This window comes from Mastigoproctus giganteus, chromosome 7, assembly GCF_048544385.1.
Source record: "Mastigoproctus giganteus isolate SK-2022 chromosome 7, ASM4854438v1, whole genome shotgun sequence".
Classification (NCBI taxonomy): domain Eukaryota; kingdom Metazoa; phylum Arthropoda; class Arachnida; order Uropygi; family Thelyphonidae; genus Mastigoproctus; species Mastigoproctus giganteus.
The window spans coordinates 167305572-167329525 of NC_143581.1; the positions used below are offsets into that span (position 1 = coordinate 167305572).

General features: G+C 37.1%; 1 protein-coding gene and 1 long non-coding RNA gene across 2 annotated transcripts in view; one reads left to right on the forward strand and one right to left on the reverse strand.

The window, feature by feature from the left end:
* Positions 1-23954, reverse strand: part of LOC150083317 (uncharacterized) — a 374757-nt gene that overhangs the window by 304063 nt on the left and 46740 nt on the right. The window lies entirely within an intron of this gene.
* The window catches only part of LOC150083318 (kin of IRRE-like protein 1), a 310252-nt gene continuing 307187 nt past the window's right edge, over positions 20890-23954 (forward strand). Inside the window, exon 1 of the mRNA XM_090377174.1 lies at positions 20890-21215. Coding sequence (XP_090233300.1) covers positions 21065-21215 — 151 coding nt within the window. The 5' untranslated portion in view covers positions 20890-21064. The remainder of the gene's footprint in view (positions 21216-23954) is intronic.

Sequence of the window (23954 nt, forward strand, 5' to 3'; positions counted from 1 at the left end):
TTGCATAATGGTTACTGAATCGTCAATAAAATAACCAAAACAAAAAATGTTAATAACCATAAAAATTGATTTAAATTCTAAATTGAAAGAGTAATTCTAATCTCAACGATGACAACCATTTCAGGCAACAGACTGACTCTATCGTGTGTATATGATATAGTTAAATAACTCGGAAAAGGGGACACTGGGCAATGTCAGAATTTTTGACAGATCGCACTCTAAAGGTGACGTAATACATATGTCGTATGTCACTCCACGTAATAAGGAACGTGACTCGCCATCCACTTTCAATCGTGCATGAAATTGCCAGTAAGAACGTGATAGCGAAGCACAACCAAGTGGTCGATTTGAACTGTGAAAAACTTGCTTTTCTAAGAACGTTGAAAAAATAAATAAAATTAAAACAGCTTCTATATAAATGTAAAATATAAAACAACAAAATCATAAGGTAAGAGGTGGGCATGGTGTGCTGGCTAGTTTCATTACAAGTGAGCATTGCCAAAGTAGCCTCTCCTGTTTCTGTTTACCTATCATCGAAAATGCAAGGAATGGTGGTGGAATGGCGAGTCCAAGAGAAAAAAAGCAAATAGCTCAGCGTTATTATCAGAGGGATTCATTTAATTTTTGGTTATCCTTCCATCCCCTCAACAAAAAAAAATAATAAATGGAAGTAATGATACTTTTAAACTGTGAATTTTGCACTCCTTTGAATAATAGCTATTGGGACGGGTCCTGTGCACTGAAAGAAGATTGCTCTCGTGGTAGCACAATAGTTATAATCATGGTCCTCCCACATCGAGTGAGAAAGGAATGATTTCGAATCCAGTCAATGAGACGAGGAATTTTTATGGTATGTCCAACTGACTCAACTACGTGACAACGTGGCTGAGTCAGTTGGACATATGCGAGAATTACATGCTTTTTCTCCCAGCAACTCGGAATTTTTGTTCATAAAACCGACTAAAGTATACACGCAGTTATAGACAGATAGTGATTCTTATAGTCTTAATTGTTTTTGACACTTAATACACATCGAACGGAGACGCCTAGTATGGTTTATGACGCTACTTAATTCCCAAACAAGAAACTTCTAAAGATCTAGATGATAAGGAATTTAAAGATCTTATTTCAGCTGACCAAACAACAAAGCTCAAAATTAGCAATATAATAATAAAGGCTTCTAAGAGTCAAATACAAGATCTACACCATCTAGAGAACAGTCTCCAAAAGGTTAAATCTTATCCTTTCTGTTTTTACTACTGCGTTGGAACCACTTTTATTTTCTAATCCTGGCAGATGAACTTATATTGAACACATTAAACTGTTCATATTAACCAAATACTCTGGCCAAATTGACACTATCAATGCCTATACCCTAATAAGAGAGCTACAGCTTCATCTCGATAAAACCGACAACATCAGTTCAAATATCATTTTCCAATTTAAAGAGGAAGAACAATATCGATAATAAAATCAAATGCTATCCCCGAAATTTTGTTGGGGTTATTCTTGGCCTCCTCAGAGTAGTCCTCACTTCTTTAGGTAAACGAGATTAGGCTTCACTCATTATTTCTTGGGGAAATACCAGGAGCACCGTGCAACAATCAAATCCACCTACCACGAGTACCTTGGAAGAATCAAATCCAGACACAATCGCCCTGTCTAGGCCTTTCCAGACCTTATCTGTAAGTACGTATTAGATAGAAGGAAGTGAAACATCTTGACATTTTATCAACTGATCGCGGATCAAAGGCTATCTTTGTTTTCAGTTCTCTCAAAATAAATTTCTCCTGGTCTCTTTAGGTCCTTTATGGATAAAATGGACACGGAGAAAGTTGCTTATAATTTGAAAAAGGACATAAATCTAAAGCCATCAGTTCTACCGTTAGAAAACCCGTTTGGCTGAAAAAATATTGGTGGTGGGGATTTAAAACACGAAGCGGACTGCCTCTGAAAATCATAGCAAATTGAAAACTATTTTAACAGTGTGTGCGTGTTGGTCTTTTCTCAACTCATGCATTTCATGATGAGTTAAGTAAACTTTCTAAAAAGTAAATTAACACACTGTAACTATAAAAGCATGCACGTCCAGTAATTTACAGTTGTTATTTTTTGGTGCAAGGGCTACTTCGGCCATATTGCACCCTTCAACGTTATGAATGTTACAAATGCATGTAATGTTATGGCATTACTCAAAACCGATCGTATAATTTTATCTGTTTCGTAAAGTGAAAGAACTCCAGCAGATTAGCATCGTTACCTATGATGTAGCAGAAGGTCAAGGGTTCTTTAAGGTTAAGCAGAAAGTTAAGAGTACTGGCGGGCAGTGGTGTACAAAGTTGTACATTCTACAAGAATATGCTTCATTGTAAGTGGACAGTTGCACTGTGTGCATTGTGGAGGATCATTACCTGCGAGGAGATAAAGGTGGTATTGTTTGGCTCTATCTACTACCTTTTGCTCCTTTGGAGTCTGTTTCATCGATGGTGACAGTATAGATCGGGCCCAATCTGCAATCGATATGGTTGTGGGAATGGATACTTCAGTTTGTGTTGCCGTTGATTGATATTTTTGCATTGCTGCTGCATATGTGTTCTTGGGTGCGTTGAGCATAATTTGCTTTTTTGCCTCTTGGTATTTTTGTTCTAACCTGTACTTCTGAATTTTCTTTCCTATTTTCCAGAAGTTGTATGATTTGGAGTAGGCTGGATGTGCGCCATTGCAATTCGGACAGTACGGTGTTTTGGCATCGCAGTCTGTTTGCGAATGTTCTTTTGACCCACAGTTTGTACAGACTGGATCTCCTCGACAAGCCATTTGCGCTTGACAAAATATTTTTGGCACTTGTAGCATCTTATAGGATTCGGAATAAAGGGTCGTACTCGGCAGTTGAGATAGCCAGCTTTTACACTGGATGGTAAGACAGGTGCTCCAAATATCAGGATGATGTTGCGGTTGGGAATAACACCGCCGTCTTTCCTGATCATGATGCGTTTTGCTTGTACCACTTTTTGATGTTTGAGTTCCTGGGCCAATTCAACTTCTGTTACATTTATAAGATCCCACTCTGCAATTACTTCCTTGGAAGTATTTAATGTTGCATGTGAGGTGACTTGAATGGGTAGTCCTCCAAATGTCCTCAGTTTCAGTAGTCACTCAGAATGTGCACGACTATTTCTACCAAGAGAGGTCTCCAGATCTGAGTCTTCTCACCATTTTGGGAGAACCAGCAACATTTCCCAAACATTTATGTATAAGAAATGGCGAGAGAGTGCTCATAGATTTGTTCGACAGACTATGTAAGATAAGGAATGATGGGCATTCCTGTTGGTCTGTGTCTGTATGCGGTCGTTGAGACTTTGTTGCGTCATGGGTAATTTCATGGTCAGCATAGTGCCCAGCACTGGATGGGCGCCTAGACTGCTCAAGCTCTGGGTAATCGTCATAGTCAGCTCCTTTTCTCCGGGGGTTGACTTTCCCCCCAGGTTTCCGGCCCTGCAACGGAGAGGCAGGAGCAGTTCCGCAAGGAGGCCAAGCGTTTAGATAAGTTAGTTGGTTAGTAAAAAAAGAAAGTAATATATGTAATGGAAAAGAAAGGTGAATTTCCTTTCTGTTCTTACTTGTGACTTTCCAAGTGTAGAACTGGATTATAAATGAAATGTTAATAGAGAACGAACGATATAATTTAAAATGAACTTTTATTACTGAGAAAGATCGCTATATAATCGCACTTTGAACGCTTGACCTCGAATTCGCTTGGCTCCCGGGGCCAGTAATTTACAGGAGAACATTAAGATGTGCCTGAATTAATCAGGCTTAGACCAACACTCCAGTCAGTTTCGGATCCTGGGAAGATATCAGCTGAGGATATGTTATCAGGCAGATCTGAGCATTTCTTCAGGTCGAAGTCCAGATCCCAAATCCGCGAAAACATCTGCTGTCCAAGAAATCGATCAAATAGGTGAAGGCGGTGGCGAAGAAGGAGCAGTTGCGTAGCTGACCGAAGATGGGATATTGGGACCTTATTTGAACAGGTATCCCAAAGGGAGAGAGAGAAGACTAGGCCAGCCAGAGTCGCTTCTCTGCAATAATTCATGGGAGCCTCGAAATATTAATAGCATATGCCGTGGCCGTTGTCCGAAGCTGGAGCGGTAAGTTGAGGCGTTTAAAGCACATTTGAGGAGATAATACTCAGAGGCATATACTGGTTTGATAATGGAGGGGGCTGCCGATGCCCATATTTCTGCTGCATATAATAGTGGGGGATAGACAATGAATGCACCTGACCATGATGGAGCTGTCAGTTACGTGGTGCAAGTGCTGTTTACAGAGATACCTACTTTGGGCAACTCTTGTGAGCAGCATGCCTACATGATGATTAAAACGAAGGTTTGAATCAAACATAACGCCTAGGCCGCTGTGGATTTGAACAAGGGTGCCCCCGCCCCCAAGATAGGCTGTATGACTGTTGGATGCTGTTTCTGTCATGGTTCCTCAATTCTGTCACTTCTGTGGAGTGATGCGCAGGCGTGACCAAAACGTTCGGGGACCAAACTAATATTTGAGAATTACTATTAGTAAGCGATCCAAGCAAGCAACCTCACAAAGCATCAACAAAAAAAAACACGAAAAAAAACTTACCTAATTAATTTGTCCACCCCCTCTAATAATTTATGTAGCTCTTAGTTAAATTTATTCAAATTATCCACTTCCACAACACCAGATGGAAATTTGTTACAAGAACCAGTTATTTTGGCCGAAGGCAAATTTTCTGACATATACTGGAAACGCATGATTTTTGAAGTCAAAGGATAGCCAGAGTGAGGATAATATTCGGAGGACCAACGGGCCTCTTTAAACTTTCCAAACTAGTGAAAAGTCATCGAATGACAAATATGGACATGTGTTGTGTCTATGAAGTGCGGCTTCTGAACGTGGTACAATGTGAAGATACAAAACTTTGTAAATGGCCAGAAGTGAGGCCGGTATTATGTTTGCGCTCCCAGAAAGCCCGCTGGTCGATTCTCGTACAAGCCACGAGGAGGCGGACCACAACTGAACATGTACCGTCTTACGATAAGGAACCGTGCAATCGCATGCCATATTATAATAACACAAGAATCCCGTATCCATTGGAGAAGAAGCGATATCAGTGGATGCCAACGGATCACGTACTACTGGAAGCCCAACCCAATGAGGTAGTAGCATGAAAAAATAAATAAAAAGGTATAAATTAAGAGATATAAATAATATATACCCAAATAAAATAAAAGTTTAAATTGAATTGCGTCTCTGGAAGAGTCAGAAATTAGCCAATCCTGCCGGGTGAGAGCCATGTAGCATAATGGTAACCGTTGTGCTACACGAAGAACTCATGTTGTACAGCCTACTAACTTTTTGATAAGGATGGATAAATTTTAATTTATACAATAGCTTCCAGCAGTTATAATTCAGTCGCAGCATGGAATTGTTAAAGAACGCTCTTATCTAGCCAATCTGATTGGCTACTATGGTGCAGCGACAAAGGAACTGGATGCAAAAATATTTTTGATATCATATACTTGGATTTCAAGAAAGCTTTTGATACCGTTACATTTAAAAGATGGCTGTAGAAGCTGGAGCAATGTGGAATTAAGGGCAAGTTGCTGCTATGGATGAAGGGATGGTTGAGTGGGAGAAGACAGTGGTTAGCAATGGACATTGCTCTTCGTAGAGTTCTGCAGGGATCAATGCTGGCCCCATTGTTGTTTTCTGCATTTATTAATTATATTGATGAACGTATATCACGCTTAATGTCTAAGTTTGAAGATGACACAAAGGTTGGCAGTAATCAGGTAAGCGACTGCAAAAGGACATGAAACAAATTAGGCAGATGGGCTAAGAAATGGGAGTTGAAGTTTAATATTGACAAATGCAAGGTACTGCATATGGGTGGTAATAATCCCAGTTAACGTGCCAACTGTGTAGTACTATAAATAGAGTAGTGGAAATTAAAAAGGAAATGGGGGGATTTGTTCAGTGAGATATAAAAATTCTCTGACAGTGCAGACAGGCTGCCAGTAGAGCTTATCCACATATGTCAATGATATATGTGGATAAGGAGGTGATTATTCCATTTCACAAAGCAATTGTGTGGCCATCTTGAGTACAGCATACAGATCTGGGGGCCTTATTTTATGAAGGATGTGGATCTGCTGGCACAAGTGGAGAGAGAGAATGCAACAAGATCAGTGAGGGGAACAAAAGATGCTCTTACGAAGAAAGAGCACTCTTCAATTCTGAAAATTGCAGCGTCTGAAGACCACCCACATGTGAGGTGATCTGATTGAGGCGTTGAATATCCTGAGCAAACTAAATGCTGATGGATTCTTCCTGTTGCTCAGACTATGCACATGAGGGGGATAAATTCAAGCTGAAGAAGGACGGTTATAAACAGATGTACGGGATTTTGCCTTCAGCCAACGTATTTTTGATTGCTGGAACAAGCTTCCATCCGTTGTTGTGGAAGTGGATAGGTTGAGTAAATTCAATGAAGCACTAGACAAACTACTGTTGGAGATGATTGGTGAAATGTTTTTTTTTTATTTTACTGATGCTATATAAGCTTGATTTCTTGCATCATTTGCCACTATTAATACTAAATGATACTGTATTGTATGATAATAAACTGTTAAGAATTTACCTATTCTTGTGATTCTGTAAAGGAATGGTTTAAAAATGGGGGATGGATTTCCCCTCCATTCGGGATCGTTTCAAGGCTACGAGTTTCAGTAAAAAGGGGATAAAGACGGCGTTTTTATTCTGTGTCTTTTCGATATATTGCACCTAATTTTAAGCTCCCTGTCAGATTTCTATCTCGCATCTTTTTCTATCAAGATCTTGTAAAAGTAGGCAAAGAGTAAGGCATACCTGGAAGTTGCTACAAAGATAATCATTTACTTTATCAATGACTACATATAAAATTTTAAAAAAAATAATACTAATAATAACCCAGGGAAAAAACGAAATAAAGTTAATCAAGATCAGTATTGGGGGAAGAAAAATTAACACCCAAAAGAAGTTTCTAATAACTAAGAATTCGGTGGAAATACGAAATAAATTAAATGAAAACTTGCAGCTGGAAAATCTGATGGGAATAGTTTATATTTTACACGTAGCTCATAGCTTCAAACAAACCAGAAAGTTATTAAATTACAGTTAGCTTTCTGGAATATTTTTAGCATTAACTAGAAGTACGCAGTCCAAACAGATCTGAAAGACTGGCATTGAAAAATATCACCATAATCGTACAATAACATGTAAATAGGTTCATTTTCTACTGTGACTGCATTTGTTTTCCCAGAGATGGAATCTCGATTTAAGTGTCTTTATGGGTTTTTTTCTTCGTTGATTCGTCCTGTGACAAGCACAACAACAGCCAGAAGGAAGTAAGGAAGATTTGACTGCTGGTAATGGCAGAAACATTCTTCTAGATGACCCGAAATTCGATGTCTGTTTAATGATTCCTGACTGTTTGTGTAACGTTTGGTTTACGTGCTGAGATTCCATTGCAGGAATGTTGTTTGTGTGTAGGAAGGCAACATCGCTTTAGGTAATAGAAGATAAGAAAAGGAGAAAAAAGCTATGGTGTCCAATTTAATTGGATCTCGTGAGGTAAAACCATATTTGGGTTCCTCCAGAAAAAATAAATAAATAAAGGAAGGGAGAGAAAGTAAGCACGATAGCTAAACACCACAAGAGAGGAAGAATTGCGGTGATTTTAACTCTAAGATGTGTAATTGATTGGCGATTGCAATTTAGGTCTAAGATAAATTGCAGGTTCTCATTAACCAAGTTTGTTCTCAAACTCCTGTTATAAGTTCGTAAAAATGAATGCAGAAAGAATTTGTAGAACGGGAAGATGATCTCGATTAGTGCTGATAAACCCTTTAGTGTATACCAATTAGAGAAAGACTTCTAATGCTGTGTTTACGATTTGTGGCCTCGGTGCAAGATGTGTGGTTCTTTAGTTAACGTTAGTACTTGGAGAAAAGGATATACACGTCCATGAAAAGAATTTAAAACCTCTGTGTCGAACTGGACCACCCAGTAACAAAATCCTTCAATTCCTTCAGCCACACTGTTAGAGGTAGGTGTACAGTTCCCCAAATTACTTTATGCAGCGGATAGACAAACCTGAATGGATCAAAGCAATTTTACCAACGCTTTATGACATCAGTCGCTTTGGCACTAAAGAAAAATAACCTGACAAAAATATTAAAAACAAATTAGTTAATTTAAGAAATGCGTTACATTTCAGGAGCGTTAAAAATAGTGATAATTCATGATTTATAAAAATAAAAGCAATTAATTTTATGCGCGAACCGAGAGCATTTCTTTTCTGTGCATCTGATATTATTGCCCATTCATTCCTCCACTCAATCATTATCTACTGCTTCTCCCTCAACATAAGGTAGTACACGAATAACTTATGTGATATATATGAAAAAAAAAAGAAACTGAAATATAAAATTTTATGAAAATCCATCCACCAGGAGTCGAGTTCTTACATGAGGACGGACGAACAGATGGATGGACAAGACAAAGAAAATAGCCGCTTTACGCATATATGCTAACGTGCCTAAAAAGGACTTTTATTTGTTCTAATAGGATGATGAGGAAGAAAGTGTTACACAAGAAGAATAAATCGTATTATATCGTCCGGTTGTGAGTATAGATAAATAATATTGCTTTTATGCAGCCAGTGAAACGATAGATCGAATTAGAGGACACATCTCCTTTTAGATCGAAAAATTTGGTTAACTTATTAATAAAATATCTTCTTATGAGGCAAAATCATGAAGGGGACACCTCTTCTTAAGTAAAAGAATTCTTAATAAATTTCTTTGTAATACGGATTCAGTTTGTTTCTTAATATTCTTTATCGCTGTCCTGAACAGCTTCTTCCTCGAGAACAATCCAAACAGATTAGATGGGATATTACAAAAAAAACAAAACAAGACAAAACAGGCAACGTCGCCAAGTTCATTGAACTATTTGAATCCCCAAAAAGCCGACTATATATTATATCTTGTTCCGAGTTATTTTTCATCTGCATAAAGCTCGTCTTTGAAACAAAAAAGTTGAGGAAATTCTTCTGTTTTTTTGACTGCAGAAATGAGAAACACCTCCAGTAAAAGACAATTTTCTATTGCGATTCCAGCAAGAGTGTTTTGGTGAATTGACGACTTCCCTCTTTTATCAAAATGATTACTTTATCTCATTTAAGGTAAAGTAGTATGGGAAGCCAGCCGGAAGGTTTGACGAAATCGGCGATGACACCACACAAAGAAATAAGAAGTTTTTCGTGGTGGTTGAAGAAATGAAAGAATTCCAGACTCGGAACGCCGGTTATTATACAAGAGTAAGGGGGAAAAAAACACAATTTTGCAGGTTTCGCTTTCTCACGTGAGTTTTAACAGAATTTCTCTCATCGATTTTAACTGTGTAAATACCAATTTTGTTCCTTAACAAAATTTTAAAAAATATATAAATGTTATCAAGAGGAAGATAAGCTTGGATAAAAATAGTTTATATAATCATGTGTCCGATTGTGAACGGATGGAGTTATGGCTGTTTGAATGGTAAAAAAAAGAATTACAATATATTAAGGATTTGCATATAATAATTTGTCTATTTTATCCCTTTCTGGATTCTTTTCTGCTAAGATCACTGAGAAAAACGCAAAAGAAAGAAAAAGGGCAAATATTTTTCTATGGCACCAGATTCTCAGATACACTCTAGCAACTTCCGATAATTGAGTATATATCATGAGGGATCAATTAAGAAGACATTAATGGCCTTAAAAAAGATACATATTGCATTCCAAATTTAAAAATAAAATCCACCTCTCAGTGGATGTACAAAAAATCCAATCCAGACAATGGGAATCATTTCAGTGATGATATTGCTTTGCCTAAAGGTTTCTCCAAAGCGACCAAGACCATAAAAATCCCAAATTTTAACTATAAGAATCATTTTAGTGAGATTACTGCTTTGTTTAAAAGTTTTTCCAAGGCAACTGAGACCATAATTAGTTTTCGGGATGAAAACTAAACATTTTCAGGAGGAAAAACAATGAATTTTTTCTTCAAGATCCTTGAACACTACCATGCTCCATTAAGTTCTTTCCATCCTGATCGAAAGTACTTCTGAACTTCGACTGGCAACAGGAATCGATCCCGGGCCATGAGACAGTGGTCACTACCGACTGCTGCTCTTGCCTGGGCAGAAGATCGGAGTTATTTAACTGTAGTTTATACAACATCGTCTCTTTTGAGCATGTTTAAGGCTCTTAATGGACGCATAATTTAATATGCGCTTTAATATTCATAAAATTTCTCGTGAAGAGTATACAACGGTTTAACGATTAATTTTTGTCACTAAAAATGAAACAAATCAATAGATATTCGATAGATATCTTAATGATAATTCGCAATAATTAAAAGCACTGCGTGATCTACGAAAAGTACAATTATCTTTAAAATTCCTTATAGAAAAATCCTTAAAAATTCCGTCTCTAACAATTCTAAGACTGACTCACATCCAGCTGAAAGCCAGGTGAGTTGAGCACGGAAGCTGTAAGGAGGAACAAATATTCCTTCAAATGCCTTTCTCGTTTCGCGTGAAGTCAAGGGGTTTGGAAATTATCAAGAGCTGAGTTCTCTTCTCCCAGCGCCTTTCCTAAATACCAGGGTGTTTCGTGCGGCGATCACAGGACTTCTTTATCCGTGTTGAAAGCCTCTGCTATGAACTTACGTAGGATTTGGACCCACAGCATGTGGCTAACGGATAGCGACAAGCGAAATTCCCTTGATATCAAGTTTGTCCCTCCGCAGCTTTCGGTTGCTGTATCTGGGGGAAATGGTTTCTGGTTTGCTGACAGTGAAGGATAATGAAGAAGAGAACTGACAGTTTACTTGGACGCACTTCGTAAACAGATATATTCTACTTCTAGAATGATTTGAATTTGAAAATCGCATTTGTATTGCAGACTAACGGCAGAAGAGTACGATGGTTTTGTTGGCAAATTCACCTGGAAATCACCAAGCCCGTTTTAAAGAGAATTTTCGCGAAAGAAATATCAATTCAAACTTCTTTTAATGTCTGCTCCAATAACCACACACGTAGTCGACGAGAAGAATGTGACTAATCCACGTAGTCAGATTTCAACTTATATAAATTCTTAACTATCCATCAGTTTATCCACAGCTGTTTTTGTGATCATTCTTTCTTCTTAACTTTTACATGAAACATTCTTTGATATTTATTTCCTAAATACTATAAATCATAGATTAAAGCTATCCTAGTAAAATTGAATCTATTCAAGAAGAGGCAAATGGCTAAAACGATATCGTAGAGAACGTATTAAAATTAAATATAAACCTGATTTCAAAATAAACACAATGAAGGAAGTTTCTCAATAGAAAACTACGAATTTCCCTTTGGCTATAAAACCTTCAAAGTGGGATGGTTCAGTTCATCAAAGGCAATCTTCCTAGTTTTAAAGCGACCGGTTGCCAAGTGCCTCTGTGAAGGTAAAACACGATATTTGTGAAATCTTTCAAATACGGAAGAGTCATATCTGAGGAGGGTGTGGTTATTAGCATTTCAAGTCGCGTGCCCCCCTAACAGATGCCTTTTAATCTCCCTTCTCGGAGTCAGTTTTGTCAGATTAGAAGTTAATCTTTTTTAATTCTCGTTGAACATCTGCCACAAGCTCAATGGAATGCAGGAGAAGAATCAATATCACATTAATGTCTTTACAAGGGACTTTTTAATAAGATGAAAGCGGAATTTAAGCACTTACGCCGTCTCATATTTTAAGAGAGCTGTCGGTTTTTAACTAGGCTGTCTTGCTACGTAAATGGCCAGGATTCCATTGTCCACTAGATTTATAAGCAACACGAAGGAATTTGCAGTAATGGGTTTTAAAGACGGGTAAAAATTAGGATGGTAGCGTATAGGTGACATTTGCCAGCAAAATTATCGTTACCATATCGAGATCTTCGAAATACCCTTAAAGTAAATAGCTAAGAACTTCAAAAAATAACTGTTTGCTAACTCAGTCTAGCTAATGCATCATGGTTAACTGCGAAGTAATTCAAAGATGTCATTTATTTCTGTAATTTTATGAAAACTGAATTCATTTTCAGTCATCGCTAATAAATAAGGGGAAAAAAAAAGCCACTCATGTCATCCAAAGAGATACATTACGCGTAACTCATTAAGTATTTTTTTGAATTATTACTCGAGCTACTTAACTTTTTTTTCTTTCGAACAGTCTTGTTAATAAGTTTTTTTTTGAAGTATAGAAAAAACCGAGATAGTATGGGCAAATCTGTCCCAAAAATAAATTAGTTATAAATTATAAACTTGTATTAATTGTATAAGTTTATAAATATTTCAATTCATATCCTACAGTAAATGAAAATATTAGAATATTAGAGATAAATAAAAGTAGAATCGATGTAAAAACATGTTGAAAGAATTTAGGATAAAAAAAAGGAATTCAAAGGATGCCCAATTGACATAAATCGGTTGTAAAAAGAGAACTAGATAATCCTGGCAACTTTGGACACAGGCAGAACGCGAATTCGTAGCAAGCAGGAGTACATTCTTCTTGGCACGCAAGGAAGAGGAGGATTCTCTGTACTGAACTACACCGACAAGAATAATAGACGTCCACTTACGGATTATGCTGCTAAATATAGCAAATTTTCATCTCATACCTTAGATATAAACTGCACTACTATTAATAATAGGATACTCCTCGGTTGATAGTTGGTTACTTTCTGCACAAGCACCATTTTCCAAGCACAACTATAAATATGTTCGTAAGCCTTCAGGAAGACTGGTACGATTGGAAATGCCAGATGCCCCAGTGGACGGAATTAACAGACTTTCAGCGCCGAGTGATAACAGAGTGCCACATAAGCAATTGGTCTGTATGTGACAATATGACGGCACAGAAGATCCCTAGACCGACAACTGGTAATGTGATCTGCAAATGGAAGTGGACTGGTGACAGAACCGTTACGGAATGACCTGGAAAATTTCCGACGCTGATGGAACGTTATAGGAAAGACCCGGAAAGAATCATTCGCTTGGAACGTATGTCGGCAATGTCGCACACGCAAAGCCCTTCGTGAGACGATTGGGACACATGTCAGCACCAGTACAATGTGAAGACACTGCACGATATCGATGGCCACGGTTGAGGAGCCGTCCACCAGCTACTAATCACCGCCATCTAACTTGGAGTAAGGCAGTTCTTGAATCGTAGAAAAATGGGAAGCGGTGCTTTTGAGTGAAAAAAAAATCACGGTGCATGGTCTACCAGTCTGACAGTAGTGCCTGGGTGTGGCGAATGCGCGGAGAAAACTACCTGTCGATTGTACTGCCCTGACAATGAAGTTTTGTAGAGGTAGCAATGATGGTCGCTGACTTTTTTTTTCATAGTTTGGCCTGGGACCATTGATTGTTTTGAAAAAAAAAAAAAAAAAAAAAACATGAATTCAGTCTTTGACAATGTTACCTACGTTGTGGAATTAAGTCGGGGAAGGTTCATACCTGTATGTAGGGCAACGCACCATGTCGTACTACTGGCGTTGTGACAGCCAGGTGTGAGTAAATGAGCTTCGCAAAGTTGTAGTGGCCAAACGCGAGCCTGCCTTAAATCGTATAAAGAACCTCCGGGATGAATAGGATCGTCTAGTGCATATGAAGAGAGAGTGCCTAAAAGCAGAGCTGAACTGGTGGCCACTTTGAAGGTTGAGTGGCGGAAAAATGTCGGAAAGCATACACAAAGAAAATGGTGGAGAGTGTTCCACGGAGACTAGAAGCTGCCAAAAAGGCTGAAGAAGATTTCGGCTTAGTTTTCATGTAAATCAAGGTTATTTGTAGATATGCAAGTATCCTAATATTAATGGCATGATAGTGTACTTTCTTGTTATTACCCACGTAATCTTTGTTATTCAGAAGTGATTTTTCCTTACACAGCACCAATAAATTTGCTACACCAATATTTATCTGTAGTAATCTGCTGAGACCTTGTGGCATTGACAGTCATACAAAAGACTCGGGACAAATGTTCCCTGTGAATATTTACCTTCTGTATCACAATCACTTAATTAATGCAAAGCGTCGTTGCATTGCCTTAAGTTCTACCAACAGTAGATGCACTCCTTAATATTAAACTTTAAGCTGGGACTTCGCCGTGATGTTCATGAACTGTTATACCCAATCTTAGAATTCAAAACGGCAAATCCCTCGGAGAATTTCTGCGATATCTGTACCCAAAGCGACATAATAGGCAGAGAGTGCTGTTGTAATCGATACCCCTATGGCATTAGAGTGTCCTCTACTGGTTTTAAGGATCTGTTCAATAACCCTAACGAAAGCTTGGTAAGACTTCAAAGTAAATAAAGACCGCTACTGAATCAAGTTGAACGGTCTCCACTCGGTGAATATTTAAGCAATTTGTTTCCTCTGTGAAACGATCCAATTAAGATTTGTAAAAGAATTTCTGTGAGCTGGAAGACTAAGAATATTACACCCTCTTATGACTACTCAGAACTTTATTGTTAGTCTTTCACACTCATTTGCATATAATATGAATATGAAGAGCCCATTTGACGAATAGAGCGTATTCCTTTAAAACCGTTCCCTTCAATGATCTTTAAAAACTGTGAAGAAATGTGAAAAGCATCAACTCTCATAATTATTTATGCGTACACTTGTATATGTTAAGCAGTGTTCTTTTCAGGAATTCACTTGTTTCATTGCTTCCTCATGAATATAAGGATCCGGTTCCAGAAGACACATACAATGTGTTGGGATATGTTTTGTACTCTATCTTATTTACGAAGTCGCTTTAAATATGTTTGCTTATACAAACATAGTTAGAACTCTTCTGTAAAACTCTTGAAAATATCCAGAACTATTATGTGATACAACAGTCGATAATATTATTAGAAGGGTTTAACTGATTCTATTTCCAAGGAGAATACAAGTTCACATACATTATTTACCAATTGGCATTCTTATTGAAAATTTTACAACTCAGAAATGTTCGTACAAGTTTGATCATCTTTAATTCGATTGAGAAAGGATGAACATATTATTTTTATAGATATATTGTTACTTGGATCGCTTATAACAAACAGTATATCAACCTTAAGGAGTATGCTACCAAACTTTTAACTCTAGCCTCAACACGATTTTGATTATTTATAATTCGATATCTTCGAAAGTTTGATTGGTGGTTTACATACGATCCTGATATTTTACTTCGGCACAAATTAAACAGTAGATAAGAGGGTGGAGAAACGTGAAAGGTCAGGCTATTCGCCTTTTTGTGTAAGCATTCCTGCATTCAGTCCGGTTGCGGATATTCCATAAAATGGATCATTTTGTCCCTTTCAATAGAAGTGGCGAATTCTTCGAATTGTCAGAGCCATTGGCCGAGAGGTCTTTTAGGACAACTGCCTCTCTTGTAACTGTGCTCGATGGACTGTAATCACTTGACTATGTCGTTGCATTACCAATTACATTCGCAGCCACCGTACTTGTTGATAATGATCTAATGTCCACTTTACGAGGGTAACTGAAACACTTAAGGTGTGTCATTTAGTCTTGGACAATATAGCTGTTGAGAGGAATGCGAATGTTTCTCCTTCATGCAAGAGTAGAGAAATCTGAAATTTTTCACGGTGATAGATTAACGAAGAAACGTTTAACCTCCCTATATTCCGATAAACCATGAGAAAAGCATTTTGAATTTCCCTCAGCATACTTTTTATTAAATTCTCTCAAGGGCATTAAGCCATAATTACCAAAATGCACTTTGAACTTTACAAAATATCATTTCAGAACCGTTCCGATTATAGAAAATCTTTGAAACTTCAAAGAAAGGACCTCAGTGAGATTCGATTGCCGATTTTGTTGTTGTATTGTGTATATGTGGTAGACAGAAAAATGGAATCAACTACCATAGGTCAGTCAGAATGGACAGACTGGCACTGATACCGCATCGAATCCACAAAAGTGTTGTACGGGAATCTCACCCCACTTTTTTCATAACGGAAGTAGCCAATTCTACTAAGTTGGATGTTTTACGGTTGCGATTTTTGTTAGAATTACCACAAAAATGTCCGCAAATGTTTTTAGAATGCGAAATCGGTAATTTCGTCCTCATGATCTGTGATCGCTAAACAAATTGACAATACGCGCCCAGCCAAGTGTACTATTATCAAGCAGTTTATCTGGCATGACCTGAATCTTCTAATCCCAGTAAACGGCCATGTCACTGGCTCTAGCTACAAGATAATCTGAAACCACATTATATCCTTGCCGGGACTCCTGACGGTTGGATGGAGCTCTGGAGGGGGTTCACTCCATCTGTTGTCATCATGAGTCTGTTCGCTGCGAAAAAGGGTGAAAAGCGACTCGTGAGGCCATCTCTCATTCTACAACTGCTTTGCGTTAAATGACTCATACTCATGGCACCAGTATACAGCAACACGACTATATATCCACCTTTGTATACCTCTCTTCCAAATGTTTTCGTGCAGACAGTTACCCACCCCACGTTGAATTCTGCACATGCTTATTCCGCTGTTGCTGCCCAAATTCGAATCCCGTCAGTGACACGAGGAACTTTTTAGAGCCTTTTTGTAATTCGTGGTTGAGTTAGTCGGTCTGAGGCGCGGCCAGCAAAGTTTTTTTCCCTCAGAAACTCGGGTTTTTCGTCTAGTAAAACAAGAAAATGTAATAGAGAAAACACGCACTGTATGTACATAATACACATCGGCATATAAGTTTTTTTTTTTTTGATGGCTCCTTTATTCCAGTAGGCGTCATATTCGTGACATTTCCTCTTAACACGTTTGTTGGTTCCGCAGTCTTCAGTATAGATTTTCTCCAAATCAGTCTACGATTAAACCCTGTAGCATTCGTGAGTAGCATAGTTGTTAGAATCGCTGTCCTCCTCACACTCGGCGGAAAAGACCCGAGTTTATATCCCGTAGTTAACGCGAGGAAATTTTACAAAGTGGCTGGAATTGTTGAGCTCAGGATGGCCTAACTCGTTTTTTACTCCTTAATACTCTGATTTTTTTTATCTAGAAAACAGTAAATTTACCACAGAACACATGCTCCACTTGTTGGTTCTTGCTAGATTTCAGGACAATTGACGAATAAGCCCATGTTACTCCGTGTATATTGTCTGTAAATTTCGTGTGTTCTGTGATCGATTTACCGGTTTACTAAATGAAAAATCCCAATTTCTAGGAGAAAAACCATACAACCTCGCATGAGACCGAATAACTCAGCCACGTTGTGAAAAAAACAAAAATTCCACGCTTCACTGTCGGGATTCAAATTCAGATATTTTCCATCCAGTGGATATAATTATCGTCCCCCCCCACACGATGGGGGACGGCGATGATATATATCCACTGTGCTGCCGCGATAGAGCATCTGATATACAAACTTGCACAAGTGCTGTTAATTTCCAAGATGCATAACGTTTTGGAAAAGTCATTTCTTCTGGGTTGTGAAGTGAAAAAAATGAAGATCTCAATTCGATTACTATTAAAATCGACGACCCTGATTCGGGTGGCACAAGTGTGAACAGACTACCAGTTAAGTCTGTTCACACCTGCGCCACATAATATAACAGAATGGGTTATCCTCTTTATTCCACTCTTCATCCAGTTCACGGTGTATTTCTTTAAACTAAAAGGCGCATTATAAAAGCAAACTTGAGCATTCGCTGTGTAACTGACTTTACCGGAGTGTATTTTCGTTATTGCTTCTATCTTGAGGACAGGTTTACTAGTCCTGTGGGAGTACAAAGACTTTCTAAAGTTTTGTACTTGCGTGTCGCGAATGCTTTTGAATTATAAAAGGATATCCCGATACTACTGCTGTTAATTGTCTTACATCGTGTTAAAAATCCTTTTCAAGAATCGATTTCTTTTTTTTTTTACTCCTCTGTATGCTTAAGATTTCTATTCATTATCCTTTGAAATTACAATTAAGTTTTCAATAAGGAATATCACGAGACTTCAGTGTTCCTAAATGCACGAAGAAAAAGAAAATAAAAAATAATTCGTAACCATATCGATAACCTTATAAACAATTCTCAACCATAAGCACGAGTTTTTAAACTGTTTTGTTTATTTTTTAAGTTCAGCTAATACCTCTTACACAGTCCTCTAATCAGACATCATAATATGCGAGCGATAAAGCAACTACAAGTTCTTTTACAGAGATAATCAAGAATTGATCTTGAAAACTCACCCCAATAATCCCAAATAACACCTAAACTGTCACTATCCTATCAAAATATTAGAGAAAACAAGATAATGCCACATATCTTGATTATTAAAATATTAATAATGTCACTATACGAATATATTCTAAGATATAATAATATAATTATTAAATTAAAACAAATTATAATTCGGATTGCGAAACTTCAAAATAAAAACCATTGCTGCCTGCCATAATTAACAAAGGCCTACTTATCGGCTTCAATAGCAATTACTGCCTTTCATTAGCTTCCCCTGATACCCAAAAGAGAATCTGTAGAACACGAGGCTTAAGTTGAGGTCATCGTTCGTGCAGCTATTTGACTGCATTTAATCTAACGGTATTTTACTGTTTTCTTTGTACAGTGTGTTTCCTAAGCGATTAATAGTATCCCAAATATTTGCACTTTACATACTTTTCTAGCTGCGACTCGAGAGTACACGAAATAAATTTCAATTGGCGAATCGTTGGGAATTTCAGAAATGCTGAACATGAACAATTATTCCTTTCTGTAGCAATTAACTAGCGGCTAAGTCGAATTAGTTGGATTAGAGAATGGAAAGGAATCATGGTCTTAATTACTGAGCGCTGTGGTCTTTGAAATTCAATTTACGGAAACGAATTAATGGAATTCAAATAAATTATGGAAAACTGTCACCAAGAACGGAAGGGGGAAGAGATGCTGCTAAAGATCTGCAATTAATAAAGCAAAGAAATATGCATAACTGCAGAAAAATTTAATGGCGCTACAAACCACAAAGGATTCAAATCAAAAAACTTTGTGATTATCAAACGAGACATATTATATGAGCATATATATGCTGAGATATATGTCTATCCAAGATTAATATATATTTATATTAACACTGGAACTGAACCATAGTGTTTTAAAGATTTGATAATTAGAATAAGACAGATTCCTGTTACATGGTTCCCTAAAAGAGCACAATTCATCGTTGCCGAAGTTTCACGCTTCACTTAAAACGTATATTCTAATTTTTAATGGAAATTTAACCAATTTTGCGCAAAAAATTATGGTTTAGTTAACGCATCCCTAGAAACAAACAATCTTCATTTATAAAGCTACCTGCAATTTAAACTGTGTACGAATAGTTGCAATTTAAAGCCGTTTATAATAAGTTAGCATGACTACTGATTGCAAATCCATTTACTAATTTTCCACGGAGTTCCACCTTTAGATTTAAAAATGTCGTTTAAATGATCTCACGCATTTACATTGACTTCCATCAAATTGGCCCAGCTGAATCTCAGAGAGACTTCAGTGAATGAGTGAAACAGAGACGCAGTAATGTATTTCGCTTTTGTAAGAAGGCATGTCAAACCTTCTACATGCCACAAAGATGCATTCGCCGTTTGTATATTTCCCCTTGTGCAAGTTACTGATTGATATTTATTTTGACTAACCCGGCTTTGAACGCAACCAATCTGAATTAATAGGAACTCAACTAGGACGCAAAGACAACACAATGGCGTACCGCATAACAAGAGCATCCATGATGATACCTGCTAGCAATTTAAATCGAAAAAAAAAAATGGTGCAACATAAAACGAACTGAATTCCTATTAATATGAAATTGAGTTTGGATCACAATCTGACAGTGAATCGCATATCCCATGGAGCTATTATAAAATTGCATAATATGGCTGACTAGTTAAGTGCAAAATATACATACTCAAATAAGCAGATACGCTAACTTAAAAGAAATATTCTATCCTGGATATTTATATTCTAACCCATTTCTTTTGCAGTATTCATTTAAATTTTAGCGTTGTTAAATTACATTTTTCATACACTGCACGTGACATCATTTTGGATATTTCTAACTGTTGATCGTTTTTTATTTATTTTGTGGCCATCTAAAATGTTTCAAGTGTTGAGTAACTACTAAGTGTTTGGCTCACGTTGATTTATGCCCGGTGTTTGGCTACACTGAGTACTTCTCATAAATTTTGAGCACCGACCTGTCAGTTTATATTTATCTTATCGCTGATCAGGAATTAACAGCTATTATCTAATTAAGTCTATTTATTTGTATTTGATTTAACAATGTGTGGATAACGCTACATTTCATAATTTGTTTGCAAGTCGATGGCAGAAGTTCACTTTAACCAGTTTAATTTTCTCTCTTGAGAATAAAGTGTACGAACTATTTTTCTACGGGTTTTTATTTTATTTATTTATTTTTTTGTCTGTTGATTTTCGAGAGTACGATTTATTAATAAGATGTGCCCTATATTTAATTCATATTTTCACAATGGAATTCGTCTAGTCATTATTAGCTAAAACGGCGTGCAATTTGATGGAACTATTAGGAAAGCACAAGATATTTGGCTTTTCTCATGGGATCACGTGAACCGACACCACGTGATTATAGGCAAAGAATGAGTTTCCGCTGCGGTGTATCCGGCGAGATGGAGCCCTTGCCTTGCTCCTCCTATGACTTGCGCTGTGGCCTGTCTACGATAGCTCTTCCTTAGTTTCCCTGGCAGTAGGGCTGGGAGGCAGCAGTGTCCTTCTGCTCGCTGTACCGAGCCATGAGCCCAACAACTGTACTGTCTGTGCTTAGATGCAGGTATGCATTCACGATAATCAATTTTGATAGAAGCTAGACTCACTTTGCGTGCTTTGCCTACCGTCACGGGTGCTAGGCCACGGCCAAACGAGCAAGACAACGGAGAACGTGGGATGAAGATGCGGGAAACTGCATCCCTGTGCTCCAAGCTCGCATCTCGCAGCATGAGCATCTCTGCCGTTCACTCATCTCTCTGGAATCTTTCCTGTGTTGTCTTTTGGATTATTGCGTACTTCATTGGCTGCCAAGGAGGTCCTGTAGAAGGTAGGGTTGATATTTTATCTTTTTAGCATGTTTCAGTGCACTTGCTGAGGGATAGCTACAGTCAAAGTTATTAACTATGAAACAAGAGGTGCTACGGATATATTGACATAGCGAAGAATGCGAATTTGTCAGTTGTAGTGATTTTATTCTGTTGGTATCGATTTAATGACTCTGTCTATTTTTTAACATGTCAAATATCTTAGATATAATTATTAAATTGTAGAAGCTCGATCAGGTAAGTGTTTACAATAAGTGTTCTTTATTGACCGATCTTTTAAAAATCTTACCCAAGCACTAAAATGCAACTAACCTGGTTTGTAAGAAGTGCGCAGGGCCCATCTTACAAGTCATGTGTAAGTGATACATGAAGCCTAATTTTATAACCATATTACAATTGGCTTTAATAATATTAAAATATAGTACCGTTATTTTGAATACCTTGTACTGAATGATACTATAAATTGCTACTGAAATTCGTCTATTTTGCTGAAATTATCTGTTAGATAATGTACACAAACGGAGAAGTAACTTGATTTAAATACAGTACGAGGCTAACCTGTGTACTAAGCAGAAGTCTCAGGTATATGTAATACTCCTTGCTACGGATTTCATTCCGCTTATCTTTATCAATTATGCATATAATTAGTCACGCAAAGGCTGTTCCATTTGTTTAAAGTCTCAAGAGACTACAATTCTTTCTTAATTCTCTCAGCAGCATTACTACTACATCTTCGCAAATGAATTAAATAGGCAAAGGGATGAGATTATCCGAAACTCCAATGGAGAAACTGCATCATTTATAACGAATGATGTTTTGAAAACAGAAATACAAGCATGGGAAATCGCGTTGTTTAATTATAAAAATAGTTCATTATATTTGGATTAACTGCTTTATAATGACTGACGTACTCTCCATCCAAATTTGAATCGAAATAACTGAAATAAATACACTTCTTAAAAACCTATCGATTTGTAAAATAATCAGTTCAGTTTCTTTAAGCGTTCTATGGAAAATGTATATAAAATGCGATGAAGGGGATAGCCAGGGGACTGAAGAGGATAATCAGTTAACAGTGAACTGATTATCAAATCAATAAATAGCTCATTATTAAAAAAAATGCATAAAACTATGTGCGATCCTACACCAAATTGTAAGCGCTTCACTTGCTGCGTACTATTAATAAACATTTTATGTTTAGTATACACTTTTTGTTTAAAAGGATGTAGTAGAGGTTACATCAACACAGCATCTTTTCTCCTTTCATATTCACCTGTTAATCACGTAGAAGTATAGGTCTACAAATGATGTTTTATTTATAAACAGGAGTATTCTCATAGGTCTAACTTTCTGACATGAATAAAATATGTTCCGCAATAATAAAATTCCATATTTATGACAAAAAACAAAATCAGGTAAGCCAGACGCTGGTAAAAAACATTGGCCATTAGGGAGATCTTCGAGATAGTCTAATTTAAACTTGAACCATTACGTTAACTCTGTAATTCGCAAAATAGATTCTCAAAAGTTGAAAGTATATTTCAAAGTATAAGAGAATCCCTTTAAATATTTAAGATCCAAATAAATAATGCGATCAACATGCGTAATAGAAAATGTCTGTTGTCTCTCTGGGAAATATTGGTGTACATGTATTTCTAATTCAACGAATGCGGTCCGGTCCCCTTTTCCCTTGGTGTTTTTCTATTTTAAACAAAACAATGCATTATTATATATTTTGTTTGTGTGCATATTTATGCGCTCTGAAGGAATACTTCTTTTTTAATACACTCCAAAACAGAATGCAAGTTAAATAATAAAGAAAAAAATCACAGTTGTACATTTGGACAATTTTTAGTTTGTCTTGCACGCTAAAAACTTCTCTCTCTCTGTATGTCCCTGAGAAAATTTCAGGCACATGCTGGAGTATCTAGTTTTCCGTGCTAGCGTTCATTACCGCACTCCCGTATCGGTCCATTAGACCATGCTGATAGTCGTAGCTGCCATTCTCTTCACAGCTAGTGAAATGAACGGCTTAAACCTTAATGACCTGGCTCCAACAACAGGTCGAGGATTTACTATGTATTTCTTTTTTTCTTTATTTCAATTGCAATTCTTTCATTTATGATGTTTTTGTAAGCCTTACACATTTAGGTAATAAGCTTAAAACGTTCGTAAGAGCAGTGAAATTTTACTGTTTCGTAATTTAATCCCAGAGGAACAACAAACGCGAATACATGCCCACTGCTGTAATAGAAACTATACTGTGAATTTGGTATTTGGAAGGATGAAAAGTCCAGGTAATGAAGAGATACTATTATAAAAATCAGCTGTGTTGTAATTGGGTTCCATTACGTTTTCTTTTCTTTTTTTTTAATTCTGAATCATACAGGAATTTGGGACAAAGAGGATCGCTTAAAGTTTGATTAATTATTCCTTTTCTATATATCGTGAGAGGAATATTTCCTTCTAATATTAAAATAATATTTATAGTTTATAAAACATATAAGCAAAGAAATTGGGAAGTTTTCACCAAAAGGGTGAAAACTTCTTTTTATAGGATAATAAATTGCGCCCAAATTAACTTCTCTTCTATTCACACTGTGGGCACAGTAAAATGGCGGTTTGGATGCAAAGTTACTAGGACTACTTTCAGATTTATTTTTTACTAAGGCCTGCTTCATTACAAAGGATATATATATAAATGCTTTTATAATATTAACTCCCTCCTTTTGCAATCTTTG